This window comes from Bombina bombina, chromosome 8, assembly GCF_027579735.1.
Source record: "Bombina bombina isolate aBomBom1 chromosome 8, aBomBom1.pri, whole genome shotgun sequence".
NCBI classification, from domain to species: Eukaryota; Metazoa; Chordata; class Amphibia; order Anura; family Bombinatoridae; genus Bombina; species Bombina bombina.
The window spans coordinates 49,385,492-49,404,690 of NC_069506.1; the positions used below are offsets into that span (position 1 = coordinate 49,385,492).

At 42.0% G+C, this 19,199-nt stretch overlaps 1 protein-coding gene across 1 annotated transcript in view; it reads right to left on the minus strand.

Annotated features, from left to right (window-relative positions):
• Positions 1-19,199, minus strand: part of CFAP74 (cilia and flagella associated protein 74) — a 331,535-nt gene that overhangs the window by 15,969 nt on the left and 296,367 nt on the right. Inside the window, 1 exon segment of the mRNA XM_053690359.1 lies at positions 18,081-18,186. Within this exon segment, the coding sequence (XP_053546334.1) occupies positions 18,081-18,186 (106 nt within the window).

Consider the following 19,199-nt stretch of genomic DNA (forward strand, 5'->3'; position numbering starts at 1 on the left):
CCCAGAATACTGAAGTGTAAAGTATACATACATGACATTATATCGGTATGGCAGGATTTTCTCATCAATTCCATTGTCAGAAAATAAAAACTGCTACATACCTCTATGCAGATTCATCTGCCCGCTGTCCCCTGATCTGAAGTTTACCTCTCCTCAGATGGCCGAGAAACAGCAATATGATCTTAACTACTCCGGCTAAAATCATAACAAAAACTCTGGTAGATTCTTCATCAAACTCTGCCAGAGAGATAATAACACACTCCGGTGCTATTTTAAAATAACAAACTTTTGATTGAAGATATAAAACTAAGTATAATCACCATAGTCCTCTCACACATCCTATCTAGTCGTTGGGTGCAAGAGAATGACTGGGAGTGACGTAGGGGGGAGGAGCTATATGCAGCTCTGCTGGGTGAATCCTCTTGCACTTCCTGTTGGGGAGGAGTAATATCCCAGAAGTAATGATGACCCGTGGACTGATCACACTTAACAGAAGAAAAAGGGATTATCTATGTTTTAAACAACATTTTTTGAGTTGACTGTCCCTTTAAGCAGATGTCATCAGCTGGAAACCCACATTGAAGGTTTTATCCCATATTTGTAGATATGGAACATATAAAACCTTAACTTTGGTTATTAACTCCAGATAAACAGTAAAAAAATTGTTATTGTTACCTTGCATTGGCACAAATATGAGCACACACTATCACACATGTTTTTCCTAATGGTTTACTGCTAAATTAGAGGTAAAAAACATCTTGTGGTAAAAAGAACTAAAAAACAAAGTATAATAAAAGTGTACTAAAATATATACAGCTATACTGATGGGGTTGAGGACAGGTGGTGCCTGTGTAATTTATCATATTAATCAATATTATAATAATTAAACAGAACATAAAAGAACAAAAATAAAAACCTCTAATGAGCTGACTTTAACAATGTGTTTAAATCCTGTTATATGCAAGGAATAGAGCATTTTCTTTTTCTTTTTGCATTGTTATGTCCCTTTAATGAGGCCCTGATTGTAACTGTTTCTACGCGAGCCTTCATGCTCGCCAGAAACAGGAGTTAAGAAGCAGCGGTCTTAAGATCGCTGCTCCTTAACCCGTACGCCTCCTCTGAGGCGGCGGACATCAATCCACACGATCGCATACGATCGGGTGGATTGACACCCTCTGCTAGCAGCCGATTGGCCACGAATCTGCAGGGGGTGGCATTTCACAAGCAGTTCACCAGAACTGCTTGTGCAATGATAAATGCAGACAGCGTATGCTGTCGGCATTTATCGATGTGCGGCGGATATGATCTGTTAAAGCAGACCATGTCTGCTCGCACTTTTTTAAATCGGCCTCAATGTGTTCACTTTGAGTCTAAGAATTTTGTGGGATTTTTCTTTTTGGATCCAATCCAATCCATTTGAAAATATAAATAAACCCTGTATCTAATGCTTTTCAAATGCATCCTACTTTATCTGAGAAACATTTGCTCTATAGAACCAAGGGTTCAATAACCAAGCCCAAGAATTTTCTAAGTCTTTGATAAAGGGATATGAAACCCAAATGTTTCTTTCATGAGTCAACCAGACTGGAGCATGCAATGTTAAAAAAACTTTCCGATTTACTTCTACTATAAAATTGTCTTTGTCCTCTCACTTTCTTTTGTTGAAAAGCAGGGACTTAAGATCAGTGTGAGTGTTCACGTGCCCGGAGGACTATTTGCAAGAATGATATCTATTTGCCGAGCACATGATGGAAGCGCTATTTTCTGCCATGTTGTTCTCTAGACACCTGCTTAGGTATTTTATTCAACACAGAATACTACGGGAAAGAAGCAAACAGGATTTTTTTTAAATCGTATGCTCTGCCTTAATCACAAGAGAAATGATTTAGGTTTTATATCCCTTTATGGAATGGATCTTTAGAATTGTAAATCTGCGGAAAAAGCCAATAATTATGTCCAGTCAAAGGAACTAGATCAGAAAACAAAGTAAAGCAGAACAAGAAGAACGACCCTCTGTTTGCCCCAGCTGAGCATTTGAATCACTCAGAGGAGCAAAACATTTGGAGTAAAGACTCAAACTAGACTGCTGTGTACCCAATGGTAATTCTCTAGGGATTTAAAGGGGCCATGAAACCGAAATAGTTTATTTCATTATTCAGATAGAGCAAGCAATGTTAAACAACTTTCTAATTTCTGGAGCACTATATGGCATCTGGAGCACTATATGGCAGCAGTTTCATAAGAATGTTATCCGTTTGCAAGAGCACTAGATGGCAGCAGTTTAATAAGAATGTTATCCGTTTGCAAGAGCACTAGATGGCAGCAGTTTCATAAGAATGTTATCCGTTTGCAAGAGCACTATATGGCAGCAGTTTCATAAGAATGTTATCCGTTTGCAAGAGCACTAGATGGCAGCAGTTTAATAAGAATGTTATCCGTTTGCAAGAGCACTAGATGGCAGCAGTTTCATAAGAATGTTATCCGTTTGCAAGAGCACTAGATGGCAGCAGTTTCATAAGAATGTTATCCGTTTGCAAGAGCACTAGATGGCAGCACTATTTCCTGCAGTCTAGTCCTCCAGATGCTTAACTACGCATCTCTTCAGCACAGAATATCATAGGAACGAAGCAAATTTGATACTAGAAGTAAATTGGACACTTTTTTAAATGGAATGTTCTGTATGAACCACAAAAGAACATGTTCGGGTTTCATATCCCTTTAAAGCAGAGAGGATGAGTCCTCCTGCCACTGAAACTGGCAACATTGCAGTCTTCCCTTGCTGTCATGAGATCAAATTCTGGAAAGCCTTATTTCTGGGAAATGAACGGAAATGACAGGAGACAGGGATGTTAACCGTGCCAGACTCATGTAAAGCTGTGCAAATAAAAGTAAATCCAAAGTCATCTGCCATGAAATAACACAAGTAGTCTAAATGTGCTAGAGATCCGTCTGCTTGATATATCTTGGAAATATCTGGTTCTGGCAGAAATGTGACTAAACCTGTAAATGATGCTGATTTAAAGGACCACCAAGCACAGTAGTATTGCCTAATCAATAAATGCATAATAAAAAAACAAAATTTATGCTTACCTGATAAATTTATTTATTTCCTGATATGGTGAGTCCACGGCTTGAGTAATTACTGTTGGGAATATCTCTCCTGGCCAGCAGGAGGAGGCAAAGAGCACCACAGTTAAACTGCTAAGTATCAATCCCTTACCCACAACCCCCAGTCATTCGACCAAAGGGAAATGAAGAAAAAGAAGTAACACAAGGTATAGAGGTGCCTGAGGTTATAGTCAAAAGAACAACTGTCTTAAAAAAAAAGGGTGGGGCCGTGGACTCACCATATCCGGAAAAACATTTTTTTATCAGGTAAGCATACATTTTGTTTTTCTTTCCTAAGATATGGTGAGTCCACGGCTTGAGTAATTACTGTTGAGAACCAATACCCAAGCTAGAGGAAACAGAGAAAAAAGGAAGGGACAAGACAGGCAGTCCTAAACAGAAGGCACCACCGCTTGAAGAACCTTTCTCCCAAAAGAAGCCTCAGCCGAGGCAAAAGTATCAAATTTGGAAAACGTATGTAGAGAAGACCAAATTGCTGCCTTGCAAATTCGTTCCACAGAAGCTTCATGTTTAAAAGCCCAAGAAGAGGAAACGGCTCTTGTGGAATAAGCCGTATTTCTCTCAGGAGGCTGCAGTCCAGCAGTCTCATAAGACAAATGAATTATACTTCGTAACCAAAAAGAAAAAGTAGTAGTAGCAGTAGCTTTCTGACCTTTACATTTCCCAGAGACAAAGACAAAGAGGGCAGAGGACTGGCGAAAATCCTTAGTCGGCTGTTAGTAGAATTTAAGAGCACGTACAACATCCAAATTGTGTAAAAAACGTTCTTTGGAAGAAGAATGATTAGGACACAGAGAGGGAACAACAATTTCCTGATTGATATTTCTATTAGAAACAACCTTAGGAAGGAAACCTAGCTTAGTACAAAGAACCGCCATATCGGCATGAAAGATAAGATAAGGGGAATCACACTGCAGAGCTAAGAGTTCCGAGACTCTTCGAGCAGAAGAGTTAGCAACAAGAAACAAAACCTTCTAAGATAACAACCTAATGTCTATGGAATGCAACGGCTCAAACGGAGCAAGCTGTAAAACTTTAAAAACAAGGTTAAGGCTCCAAAGAGGAGCAACAGACTTAAAGACAGGCCTGATTTTGACCAAGGCCTGACAAAAAGATTGCACATCTGGCACATCCTCCAAACGTTTATGTAGTAAAAACAGATAAAGCAGAAATCTGACCCTTCAGGGTACTGACTGACAATGGCTTCTCCAGGCCTTCCTGAAGAAAAGATAAAATTCTAGGAATTCTAATTGTACTCCAAGAGTAGCCCTTGGATTCACACCAATAAAGATATTTATGCCAAATCTTATAGTAACTCTTTCTAGTAACAGGCTTGTGAGCCTGAATCATGGTCTCAATGACCAACTCTGAAAAACCACGCTTTGACAGAATTAAGCGTTCAATCTCCAAGCAGTCAGCTTCAGAAAAACGAGATTTGGATGAAGGAAGGGACCCTGAATCAGGAGGTCCTTCCTCAGAGGTAGTCTCCAAGGTGGGAGAGATGACATCTCCACTAGGTCTGTAAACCAGATCCTGCAGAAAAAGAACAGAGGTGCCACCATGGCCTAGTACCACAAAACATATATAAATAGGTGCAGGATAACAAATATATTCACAAACATAAAGCACCCAACGGTGCGAATGGGGCAGGCTGGAACTTTGCAGTAGTCCAGCTCACTGTATGCAACCAGCAATGATGTCCAGTCAGATGACCTTGAGGGAATACTCCTATTGCGTGTAAGGACACAAGAGCAAACAACCATAGCCCAGTAAAGTATAGACAAGGGCAAAAAGATAAAGATTGATTGCACTTACAGGAAGGGAAGCACCTCCAGGTGCAGTAAACACAGACTGGGGCTTCACAGCCGCCCAGCTGACTGGTATCACCAACAAAACAGCAAACAGCAGCATAAAAAGTTCCAGTTTATCCAGCGATGGTGTATCAGTTAAGAAAAATGTTCTTTATTAAAAAGCGACACGTTTCTCAGCCTCCAAGGGGCTGTTTCCTCAGGCTATGATGAGAAACGTGTCGCTTTTTAATAAAGGAAATGTTTTTAACTATAAACTTGCTATTGTTGTGTACTGCACTGATACACCATCGCTGGATATACTGGAACTTTTTATACTGCCGTTTGCTGTTTTGTTGGTGATACAAGTCAGCTGGGCGACTGTGAAGCCCCAGTCTGTTTTTACTGCACCTGGAGGTGCTTCCCTTCCTGTAAGTGCAATCAATCTTTATCTTTTTGCCCTTGTCTATACTTTACTGGGCTATGGTTGTTTGCTCTTTGTGTCCTTACAGGCAATAGGAGTATTCCCCTCAAGGTCATCTGACTGGACATTATTGCTGGTTGCATACAGTGAGCTGGACTACTGCAAAGTTCCGGCCTGCCCCATTAGCACCGCTGGGTACTTTATGTTTGCAAGAATATTTGTTATCCTGCACCTATTTATATCTGTTTTGGTGGTACTAGGCCATGGTGGCGCCTCTGTTCTTTTTCTGCAGATCACAACATACCAGGATTTGACCGTCCTTTGACAGACAGCTGCCTCATTTTGGATCATTTGGACTCTTATGTTCAGCTGGTTTAGGTTTTTTTATTGATTTTTATTGGTTTTGTACACAGTTAGTAGGAAGCGCCCCCATTGGGTTTGGGTGTACGTCTGTACACCACTCTCTTTATTAAATCAGATCCTGCAAGGCCACGCAGTGGCTATTAGAATCACTGACGCCCTCTCCTGTTTGATACGAGCAATTACTCGTGGAAGGAGAGCAAACTGAGGAAACAGGTATGCCAACCTGAAAACCCAAGGAACCACTAGAGCATCTATCAGAACGGCCTGCAGATCTCTTGACCTTGAACTGTACCTTGGAAGCTTGGAATTCTGACAGGACGCCATCAGATCCAACTCCGGCACCCCCCATTTGAGGACTAAGCTGGAAAACACCTCCGGATGGAGTTCCCACTCCCAGGGATTAAAAGTCTGTCTGCTAAGAAAATCTGCTTCCTATTGTCTACTCCTGGAATGTAGATGGCAGATAGACAGCAATTGTGGGTCTCTGCCCACTGAAGAATCCGAGTAACCTCCTTCATGGCTAAGGAACTCCGAGTTCCTCCCTGGTGATTGATGTAAGCCACAGAGGTTATGTTGTCTGACTGGAACCTGATAAACTGGGCTGAGGACAACTGGGGCCAAGCCAATAGAGCATTGTAAATTGCCCTCAACTCCAAGATGTTGATGAGAAGAGCAGACTCCTCCCAAGTCCAAAGGCCCTGAGCTTTTAACGAGTTCCAGACTGCTCCCCAGCCCAGCAGGCTGGCATCCATGGTCATGGTCACCCAGGAAGGTCTCCGAAAAGCATGTTTTCCTGAGAAAATCCACCATGGGAAAGAGTCCCTTGACGACTGATCTAACTCCATTCTCTGAGATAGATCTGCATGGTCGCCATTTCATTGTCTGAGCATGCACAACTGGAGAGTTCTCAAATGGAATTGAGCAAAAGGAATGATGTCCATGGAAGCCACCATCAGACCGATTACCTCCATAGATTGAGCCACTAAAGGATGAGCAGTAGCCTAAAGAGAAAGGCAAGAGGAAATTATTTTGTTTTTGCTGACCTCTGTCAGAAAAATCTTTATCAATAGAGAATCTATTATGGTCCCTAAGAACACTACTCTTGTAGCAGGGGAAAGGGAGCTTTTTCCAGATTCACATTCCATCCATGGGAACGAAGAAAAGACAACAATATCTCTGTGTGAGATTTTGCTTGATGAAAAGATGGCGCCTGAACCAATATGTCATCCAGGTAGGGTGCCACAGCAATTCCACGAGAACGGATCCCTGCCAAAAGAACCCCCAGAAAAAAATTCTAGGAGCCATGGCTAGACCAAATGTAAGGGCCACGAACTGGAAATGTTTGTCCAGAAAGGCAAATCTCAGGAATCTGTGATGGTCCCTGTGAATAGGAACATGAAGATATGCATCCTTTAGGTCTATGGTTGTCATGAATTGACCCTCTTCTACTAAAGGAAGAATGGAGTGTATAGTCTCTATCTTGAAGGATGGAACTTTGAGAAACTTATTTAGACACTTCAAGTCTAGAATGGGATGGAAAGTTCCCTCTTTTTTGGGAACCACAAATAGGTTGGAGTAGAACCAGAGACCCTGTTCCTGCACTGGAACTGGAGCTATCACTCCCAGGGAGGAAAGATGTTGTATACATTTCAAGAACGCCTCTCTCTTTATCTGGTCTGCAGATAATCTTGAGAGATGGAATCTGCCTCTGGGAGGAAAAGTCTTGAATTCCAATTTGTAACCCTGGGATACTATGTCCAAAGTCCAGGGATCTGGGACATCTCGTATCCAGGCTTGAGAGAACTGAGAAAGTCTGCGCCCCACCTGATCCGATCCCGGATTGGGGGCAAACCATTCATGCTGATTTGGAATCAGCTGCGGGATTCTTTGATTGTTTCCCCTTGTTCCAAGACTAATTGGGTTTCCAGGAAGACTTGGATTGTTCCTGCTTGGAAGAAGAAGGGGAAGGCTTTCCTCTGAAGTTACGAAAGGAACGAAAATTACTATGACGTCCTTTAGGCCTATTCTTCTTATCTTGAGGTATAAAAGACCCTTTTCCACCCGTAATATCAGAGATAATTTCTGCCAAACCGGTCCAAACAAGGTTTTGCCCTTGTAAGGAATCGCCAGAAGCTTGACTTTAGTGGAAACGTCCGCAGACCAGGATTTTTTTTTTTTTTTTTTTTAAATATATTTTTATTGGGATTCAAGATAAAGCAAGCAAACATAACAGAGCCAGACAATCTGTATAAAAAGAGCATAGTTTCCAGATAAATAACTTGAACAATCAAACCACAAATGACAACATGCATGTATAAGGCCATATGAAACAGTATCAATGGTCATAGAGCTTGCCTTTCAAACTTATTGCCCTCTAATTAGCAGCGAGGCCACTTATTGACCTCCCATTTCTTATAGAAAAGCAGTAATATAGAGGGCAGCCATGAACTATGTGAGACCACTTTTGGATCTCAAATGGTTAGTCCCATTTTTTCAGTTCTATTTTCAGTATGTCGCGTTAGACTATATAAAAGGACAATGATATATAACTAAGAACTGGGGTAAGGATCAACTTGTAAGTATGGGGTCACACTGCAGTTAATTACAAGTAGTAATATGAAAATATCTTATTTTACATGTATCATGCTATATATGAAAAGTTTCCTGCCAACTGGTCTAGGGGCAGTATATATGGGTGTTATAGCCGCCCTGAACTCGCTATACAACTTGCTCAATTTGATCACAAAACACTTTTGTTGCATATAGGAACTTTGCTACAGGTTTATGCCAGTATTTTAGGTTAATAATAAAACTATATATATAGCTAACATAGTACTGGAATTTATAACAGAACATCAACTGACCTGAACTAAATTTTCAAGTGGTGAAAGGGAACATATATGTAGATATACAATTGGCAATTAGAAAACCTATAAATCAGGGGATTATATAGAGCCCAGCTGTAGCTATCCACTTATCTAAGGTTTATATATAAAGATTATGCAGTTTACATATTCAAAAAGTTCAGACAGGTAGTCCCACAGTAATTGGTCACATCACATTATCATATAAGGGGTAACTGAGCTCTTATCTAATATGAGCCCCTGAGCCCTTGTCTACTGAGATCGACATATGTGGAGCATAGAATACATATATAGTGTTCATCCTAGGGAATAAACATAGGTAGGGTGGGTTTGTACATAATCTGACTGGTCTAGTCGTCATGAAAAAAGGGCATTCCTGCTATGAGTGTTACTAGTCCTATGACAGCTTTCGGAGGCATGATCCGTAACCGTCACTCTAAATAGCAGAAGATTTAGATCAAAATTTAGCCCACACCGGTTCTCTGGGTTAAAGTTTCAACGGCAGCTGCCTGCCCATATTGCAGTCGGCATATAGCCGCAAGATCTTTTGGGTGGCTGGGTACACCGCCAGCGAGAGGCGGAGGGAGCTCCCAGGACTTTCCCAGCAGAGGAGGAATATGGCGTAGGCACCCGCGCACCTCGGCACCTCTCGCCCGTGATCCTCGGCTTGTCACAGTGTAGTCCATCAGAGCCGGTACGTCCAATAAGACCTCTGATGTTTCGATGGGCTGTGTAGCACCTTTCTTTTGCTGTCTAGCTGTTTTTTGCTGTCTAGCTTTTTCCGTTAAAGTGTCTCTCAAATATACCGGAGCTGGAACTAGTTCTCCCGGTTCTCCCTCATTCAGCTTGTGATAGCTCCTCAATGTGCTAGAAGCACTCTGTGTCATGGTTCCTTCCAGGTGTGGGCCAAGTAGGTCAAGCAGGTCCCGCTGAAATCTTGCAAAGTGTTCCGCTAGGGTCTTTTGTGCCTCTTTCTCCCACCGGTCAATTGCAGCTATGATCCCCTCGCTACGACGGGAGGCCGCCATTATAATCTCAGCATGTGAAGCTTGCAGGGTTTTTAGCTCAGCAGTTATAATCCTCAGTTCTGGATTGTCCAATGTGTGATCCAAAATTAAGCGTCCCTTAATTAGACCAACTTCCCCAGTTAGCAGCAATAGAGCTGGACAGCACATACGGCTGTTATTCCTGACATATCAGGACTCAGGGAGGGTAAATGAGGAGCCAGGTCTGTTATTAGGCCTCCGCTGCGTTCCTCATCTATTCCGGTCTGCTTGGCTGAAATTTAAAGTCAAAGAACACAAAAATCCGTTCTTCAGATATTAATCTTCAAGATAGTTGTAATTTCAGGTGTGAAGAATAAGTTTGAGAGGCGATAGACAACGGATCTATCAGCTCCCGGAGTCAGCTAAGATTAAAAGCAGCCATCTTGGTCGGTGTTCGGACCCGCCCCCCGCAGACCAGGATTTTAACCATAATGCCCTGCGGGCTAGGACAGCAAAACTCGAAGTTTTAGCTCCTAGTCTAAAAATCTGTAAAATGGCATCTGCAATAAAGGAATTGGCCAATTTAAGAGCTTTAATCCTATCTTGAATTTCATCCAATGAAGTCTCTACTTGAATCAGACAAGGCGTTGAACCAATAAGATGCCGCACTAGTCACGGTGGTAATACACAACGAAGGTTGCCATTGGAGACCTTGATGAACATAAATCTTTTTCAAATAAGCCTCCAGCTTCTTGTCCATTGGATCCTTAAAAAAACAGCTACTGTATCCTCAAGAGGAATAGTGGTTCTCTTAGCCAGAGTGGAAATGGCCCCTTCAATTTTGGGTACAGTATACCAAGGGTCTTTAATGGAGTCCTCGACAGGAAACATTTTCTTAAAAATGGGGTACGGGGAAAAAGACACCCCTGGTTTCTCCCATTCCTGTGAGATAATCTCCCTAGCACGGTCTGGCACAGGAAAAACCTCTGAAGTGGAAGGTTCATCAAAGAAATTATTAAGTTTACTACATTTCTTAAAAGTGACAATGACAGGAGTATCGGAGTCATCTAAAGTAGCTAAAACCTTCTTTAACAATACACGAAGGTGTTCAAGCTTAAATCTGAAGGATACCACCTTTAACATTTAATAAACTTTAAATAAATTTCTAAAATACCCCTCAGGCAATTGAGGTGCCTTACCGCTACCAATTAAGACCGGATCACCCAGAAATTGAAAAAAAACAACTTTTTCCTCAGAAACTTTATGAAGTAAAGCCGGTCATGTGACCGCAACTGCTGAGCTCAAATTACTGCTGCGACACAGAGAGGCACCACTTCCTGGTACACTGAGTACCAGAAATATCAGTTTTTTCAAACCTGACAGTTTAAAATGTTGCATTGTTTTATTTTAGAACAAAGGGGAATGAATAAACTGCTGAAATAGAAAATTCAGCCTTACTTTCCTCGTATTGGTTTATCAAGTAAACGTGTGTCAGAAAATAAAGCCTAAAAAACATTTTACCCTTTCTTTTTAACCCCTTGAGTGCTAACGACGGCTCTGAGCCATTGCAGAGTTTCCCACTCTGGTGCTAATGACGGCTCAGAGCCGTCGCTAGCACTCTCCCACCTTGAGGGAGATTTGGGGGCTCCTACCCCGGCGATCGGGCCTGCATAGTGACAGGCATCGCCGGAGCTTCACGTTATGCTCAGTGACGTCACTGCATAACTTAACTTTATTGTTAAGTATAGGAGCAGGGGGCATGCTGCTTAGAAGCCTGTATCTCAGGCATCTAAGCAGCTACAGACCCCCAAGACCATCGTTGGAAAACAGAATTTATGCTTACCTGATAAATTACTTTCTCCAACGGTGTGTCCGGTCCACGGCGTCATCCTTACTTGTGGGACATTCTCCTCCCCAACACGAAATGGCAAAGAGCCCAGCAAAGCTGGTCACATGATCCCTCCTAGGCTCCGCCTTCCCCAGTCATTCGACCGACGTAAAGGAGGAATATGCATAGGAGAAATCATATGATACCGTGGTGACTGTAGTTAGAGAAAATAATTCATCAGACCTGATTAAAAAACCAGGGCGGGCCGTGGACCGGACACACCGTTGGAGAAAGTAATTTATCAGGTAAGCATAAATTCTGTTTTCTCCAACATAGGTGTGTCCGGTCCACGGCGTCATCCTTACTTGTGGGAACCAATACCAAAGCTTTAGGACACGGATGATGGGAGGGAGCAAATCAGTTCACCTAGATGGAAGGCACCACGGCTTGCAAAACCTTTCTCCCAAAAATAGCCTCAGAAGAAGCAAAAGTATCAAATTTGTAAAATTTGGTAAAAGTGTGCAGTGAAGACCAAGTCGCTGCCTTACATATCTGCTCAACAGAAGCCTCGTTCTTGAAGGCCCATGTGGAAGCCACGGCCCTAGTGGAGTGAGCTGTGATTCTTTCAGGAGGCTGCCGTCCGGCAGTCTCATAAGCCAATCGGATGATGCTTTTAAGCCAAAAAGAGAGAGAGGTAGAAGTTGCTTTTTTACCTCTCCTTTTACCAGAATAAACAACAAACAAGGAAGAAGTTTGTCTGAAATCCTTTGTAGCCTCTAAATAGAATTTTAGAGCACGAACTACATCCAAATTGTGTAACAAACGTTCCTTCTTTGAAACTGGATTCGGACACAAAGAAGGCACGACTATCTCCTGGTTAATATTTTTGTTAGAAACAACTTTCGGAAGAAAACCAGGTTTAGTACGCAAAACCACCTTATCTGCATGGAACACCAGATAAGGAGGAGAACACTGCAGAGCAGATAACTCTGAAACTCTTCTAGCAGAAGAAATTGCAACCAAAAACAAAACTTTCCAAGATAATAACTTGATATCAACGGAATGTAGGGGTTCAAACGGAACCCCCTGAAGAACTGAAAGAACTAAATTGAGACTCCAAGGAGGAGTCAAAGGTTTGTAAACAGGCTTGATTCTAACCAGAGCCTGAACAAAAGCTTGAACATCTGGCACAGCCGCCAGCTTTTTGTGAAGTAAAACAGATAAAGCAGAAATCTGTCCCTTCAAAGAACTTGAAGATAATCCTTTCTCCAAACCTTCTTGAAGAAAGGATAGAATCTTAGGAATTTTTATCTTGTTCCATGGGAATCCTTTAGATTCACACCAACAGATATATTTTTTCCATATTTTATGGTAGATTTTTCTAGTTACAGGCTTTCTAGCCTGAACAAGAGTATCAATGACAGAATCTGAGAACCCTCGCTTTGATAAAATCAAGCGTTCAATCTCCAAGCAGTCAGTTGGAGTGAGGCCAGATTCGGATGTTCGAACGGACCTTGAACAAGAAGGTCCTGTCTCAAAGGTAGCTTCCATGGTGGAGCCGATGACATATTCACCAGATCTGCATACCAAGTCCTGCGTGGCCACGCAGGAGCTATCAAGATCACCGATACCCTCTCCTGTTTGATCCTGACTACCAGCCTGGGAATGAGAGGAAACGGTGGGAACACATAAGCTAGGTTGAAGGTCCAAGGTGCTACTAGTGCATCCACTAGAGTCGCCTTGGGATCCCTGGATCTGGACCCGTAGCAAGGAACCTTGAAGTTCTGACGAGACGCCATCAGATCCATGTCTGGAATGCCCCACAATTGAATTATTTGGGCAAAGATTTCCGGATGGAGTTCCCACTCCCCCGGATGAAATGTCTGACGACTCAGAAAATCCGCTTCCCAATTTTCCACTCCTGGGATGTGGATTGCAGACAAGTGGCAGGAGTGAGTCTCCGCCCATTGAATTATTTTGGTCACTTCTTCCATCGCCAGGGAACTCCTTGTTCCCCCCTGATGGTTGATATACGCAACAGTCGTCATGTTGTCTGATTGAAACCTTATGAATTTGGCCTTTGCTAGCTGAGGCCAAGCCTTGAGAGCATTGAATATCGCTCTCAGTTCCAGAATATTTATCGGGAGAAGAGATTCTTCCCGAGACCAAAGACCCTGAGCTTTCAGGGGTTCCCAGACCGCGCCCCAGCCCACCAGACTGGCGTCGGTCGTGACAATGACCCACTCTGGTCTGCGGAAGCTCATCCCTTGTGACAGGTTGTCCAGGGTCAGCCACCAACGGAGTGAATCTCTGGTCCTCTGATCTACTTGTATCGTCGGAGACAAGTCTGTATAATCCCCATTCCACTGACTGAGCATGCACAGTTGTAATGGTCTTAGATGAATTCGCGCAAAAGGAACTATGTCCATTGCCGCGACCATCAAACCTATTACTTCCATGCACTGCGCTATGGAAGGAAGAAGAACAGAATGAAGTACTTGACAAGAGCTTAGAAGTTTTGATTTTCTGGCCTCTGTCAGAAAAATCCTCATTTCTAAGGAGTCTATTATTGTTCCCAAGAAGGGAACTCTTGTTGACGGGGATAGAGAACTTTTTTCTACGTTCACTTTCCACCCGTGAGATCTGAGAAAGGCCAGGACAATGTCCGTATGAGCCTTTGCTTGTGGCAGAGATGACGCTTGAATCAGTATGTCGTCCAAGTAAGGTACTACTGCAATGCCCCTTGGTCTTATCACCGCTAGAAGGGACCCTAGTACCTTTGTGAAAATTCTTGGAGCAGTGGCTAATCCGAATGGAAGTGCCACAAACTGGTAATGCTTGTCCAGAAAGGCGAACCTTAGGAACCGATGATGTTCCTTGTGGATAGGAATATGTAGATACGCATCCTTTAAATCCACCGTGGTCATGAATTGACCTTCCTGGATGGTAGGAAGAATTGTCTGAATGGTTTCCATTTTGAACGATGGAACCCTGAGAAATTTGTTTAGGATCTTGAGATCTAAGATTGGTCTGAATGTTCCCTCTTTTTTGGGAACTATGAACAGATTGGAGTAGAATCCCATCCCTTGTTCTCCTAATGGAACAGGGTGAATCACTCCCATTTTTAACAGGTCTTCTACACAATGTAAGAATGCCTGTCTTTTTATGTGGTCTGAAGACAATTGAGACCTGTGGAACCTTCCCCTTGGGGGTAGCTCCTTGAATTCCAGAAGATAACCTTGGGAGACTATTTCTAGCGCCCAAGGATCCAGAACATCTCTTGCCCAAGCCTGAGCGAAGAGAGAAAGTCTGCCCCCCACCAGATCCGGTCCCGGATCGGGGGCCAACATCTCATGCTGTCTTGGTAGCAGTGGCAGGTTTCTTGGCCTGCTTACCTTTGTTCCAGCCTTGCATTGGCCTCCAGGCTGGCTTGGTTTGAGAAGTATTACCCTCTTGCTTAGAGGATGTAGAACTTGAGGCTGGTCCGTTTCTGCGAAAGGGACGAAAATTTGGTTTATTTTTAGCCTTAAAAGACCTATCCTGAGGAAGGGCGTGGCCCTTTCCCCCAGTGATATCTGAAATAATCTCTTTCAAGTCAGGGCCAAACAGCGTTTTCCCCTTGAAAGGTATGTTAAGCAATTTGTTCTTGGAGGACGCATCCGCTGACCAAGACTTTAGCCAAAGCGCTCTGCGCGCCACAATAGCAAACCCTGAATTTTTTCGCCGCTAATCTAGCTAATTGCAAAGTGGCGTCTAAAGTAAAAGAGTTAGCCAATTTAAGAGCGTGAACTCTGTCCATAATCTCCTCATAAGAAGATTCCTTATCGAGCGACTTTTCTAGTTCATCGAACCAGAAACACGCTGCTGTAGTGACAGGAACAATGCATGAAATTGGTTGTAGAAGGTAACCTTGCTGAACAAACATCTTTTTAAGCAAACCCTCTAATTTTTTATCCATAGGATCTTTGAAAGCACAACTATCTTCTATAGGGATAGTAGTGCGTTTGTTTAGAGTAGAAACCGCCCCCTCGACCTTGGGGACTGTCTGCCATAAGTCCTTTCTGGGGTCGACCATAGGAAACAATTTCTTAAATATAGGGGGAGGGACAAAAGGTATGCCGGGCCTTTCCCATTCTTTGTTTACAATGTCCGCCACCCGCTTGGGTATAGGAAAAGCTTCGGGGGGGCACCGGGACCTCTAGGAACTTGTCCATCTTACATAATTTCTCTGGAATGACCAAATTGTCACAATCATCCAGAGTAGACAACACCTCCTTAAGCAGAGCGCGGAGATGTTCCAATTTAAATTTGAATGTAATAACATCAGGTTCAGCTTGTTGAGAAATTTTCCCTGAATCTGAAATTTCTCCCTCAGACAAAACCTCCCTGGCCCCTTCAGACTGGTGTAGGGGCATGTCAGAACCATTATCATCAGCGTCCTCATGCTCTTCAGTATTTTCTAAAACAGAGCAGTCGCGCTTTCGCTGATAAGTGGGCATTTTGGCTAAAATGTTTTTGATAGAATTATCCATTACAGCCGTTAATTGTTGCATAGTAAGGAGTATTGGCGCACTAGATGTACTAGGGGCCTCCTGTGTGGGCAAGACTGGCGTAGACGAAGGAGGGGATGATGCAGTACCATGCTTACTCCCCTCACTTGAGGAATCATCTTGGGCATCATTTTCTCTAAATTGTTTGTCACATACATCACATCTATTTAAATGAGAAGGAACCTTGGCTTCCTCACATACAGAACATAGTCTATCTGATAGTTCAGACATGTTAAACAGGCATAAACTTGATAACAAAGTACAAAAAACGTTTTAAAATAAAACCGTTACTGTCACTTTAAATTTTAAACTGAACACACTTTATTACTGAATATGTGAAAAAGTATTAAGGAATTGTTCAAAATTCACCAAAATTTCACCACAGTGTCTTAAAGCCTTAAAAGTATTGCACACCAAATTTGAAAGCTTTAACTCTTAAAATAACGGAACCGGAGCCGTTTTTATATTTAACCCCTATACAGTCCCTGGTATCTGCTTTGCTGAGACCCAACCAAGCCCAGAGGGGAATACGATACCAAATGACGCCTTCAGAAGCTTTTTCTGTGTATCTGAGCTCCTCACACATGCATCTGCATGCCTTGCTTCCCAAAAATAACTGTGCATTAGTGGCGCGAAAATGAGGCTCTGCCTATGATTAGAGAAGGCCCCCAGTGAAAAAGGTGTCCAATACAGTGCCTGCCGTTTTTTTAATATAATTCCCAAGAATAAAATAACTCCTCAAAGCTATAAACTATTAAAAATGCTTATAAATTAATCGTTTTAGCCCAGAAAAATGTCTACCAGTCTTTAAAGCCCTTGTGAAGCCCTTTATTCTTATTAATAAAAATGGCTTACCGGATCCCATAGGGAAAATGACAGCTTCCAGCATTACCAAGTCTTGTTAGAAATGTGTCATACTTCAAGCAGCAAAGTCTGCACACTGTTTCCCCCAACTGAAGTTACTTCATCTCAACAGTCCTGTGTGGAAACAGCCATCGATTTTAGTAACGGTTGCTAAAATCATCTTCCTCTTACAAACAGAAATCTTCATCCTTTTTTCTGTTTCAGAGTAAATAGTACATACCAGCACTATTTTAAAATAACAAACTCTTGATTGAAGAATAAAAACTACATTTAACACCAAAAAACTCTTAACCATCTCCGTGGAGATGTTGCCTGTGCAACGGCAAAGAGAATGACTGGGGAAGGCGGAGCCTAGGAGGGATCATGTGACCAGCTTTGCTGGGCTCTTTGCCATTTCCTGTTGGGGAGGAGAATGTCCCACAAGTAAGGATGACGCCGTGGACCGGACACACCTATGTTGGAGAAAGGTGATCGTCTAACCTTTCCAACAGTGTAAGTCTTGGGGATCAGGGAAAAAAAAAAAGTTAAAAATGTTTTTTAGAATAAAAAACCCACTTAAAAAAGCTTAGCACCCAGGTGGGAAAGTGCTTAGCACTCAAAGGGTTAAAAGTTTAAATGTTAGTCTCACACATGCTACAGTGCCTGCTTCATGCCCCAGTGTAACCCATAAAACAGGATTATCTATATCCCAATAAAAAAAAGCAATGTCTTTTAATTTGTTAAGTGCATGTTCCCCCAACTGGAAGAAAAAGCACTTACCTGCTCCGCTTTCTGGAATGTAGACAGTTACAAGGTATGAGAAGACAAAGTTCTTCACAGAGAACTCTGTCAACTCAATTGTTAGGAAAACGCAGTAAGTACTTCTTTACAAGTTCCTAACTGCTTTAAAACCACCACTGCTCTTTGCCTGCTCCTGCTGGCCAGGAGTGCTATTTCCAACAGTAATTACTCAAGCCGTGGACTCACCATATCTTAGGAAAGAAAAGACAATGCAAAAGCACTTGAATTTCAAATGAGTAGTAGATTTTAGTTACAATTTCCTTCCTAATGCATCATGTGACAGCCATCAGCCAATCACAAAATGCATATAAGTATATCCTATGAATCTGGCACATGCTTGCTCAGTAGGAACTGGTGCCTCAGAAACTGAGTATATAAAAAGATTGTGCACTTTTATATAATGGAAGCGAATTGGAAAAATGTTTAAAATTGTGCGCTCTATTTTAATCGTAAAAGTTTAATTTTGACTTGATTGTCCCTTTAAATAAAAATTTATCATACTGACCTCCTTCATTTGTGGACTCTACTGGAACATCCAAAGGTTCTCCACCCTCCACATACATCATGTGATTCCTACACGCGCCTTTCAGCTGGATAACATGTGCTGTATGCTACAGAAACAGAACAGACATCAAATAAAAGGACTTGCATGGTTAGACAGAAAAGGTGTAGCTTAAAGAAATAATTTAACCCTTTACTGGCTAGATAGTGTTAGCATTTTTCTCTGCATGTGCATGTAAAACACAGCTAGATATTCTTAGTGCTGCAGCATTTTAAATACTACAGCTGCTCAGATTGCCAGTGGGGCTTGTATCATATCAGCAATTAACAAATTGAGTCATTACCAGATGGTATATGCACCTTAGGCTCTCTGAACAAGTGCTGTGTTTATGCTGGTGCAGGGTGCATACTTAAATACACTTTGGAATCAGCTATAGCTTTTATTAGAAGCATTTTTGCTAATACATGTATATTACAGAAATGCTTCTATTCACAAATGAAATGCATCCATGTGGATTCCAATTCTGACTGGAATGTCCCTTTAAGCCATTGTTTTACTTTTGCAGTCTTTGCGCTGTTTTTACACAATTTAGTGCTTTCCTGTGATCAAACAAATATTTTTTTTCCCGACAAGCGGTAAGTCGACATTAACAACATTTATAAGAACTCTGTCTGATGAAGGCACATTTTAGCGCTGAAACGTGTGTCACTGCTTTTCTTATTAGAATGTTGGGACTCTTGTCTTGTGAATAAACATTCCTGTGATAATAGTTGAGACCCCCAAAATAAGACCAATTCTATGTGGTATTTACTATTGTTAAAGTCAAAATAAAACGTTCATGATTCAGATAGATTATTACATTTTTAGAGACTTTTCAATTTACTTAGTTCTTTTAGTATCCTTTGTTGAAAAGCATACTTAGGTACAGTCAGGAGCAGCAATACACTACTGGGAGCTAGCTGTGACTACACACATATGTCTTTTGTCATTGGCTCGCCAGATGTGTCCAACTAGATGCCAGTAGTGCAATGGAGCTGACTTCAAAGGGACATTCCGGCCAAAACTGAAATGTACATCAACGCATTTCACAATTCAATATACTTGCATGAGCAAAAATACTTG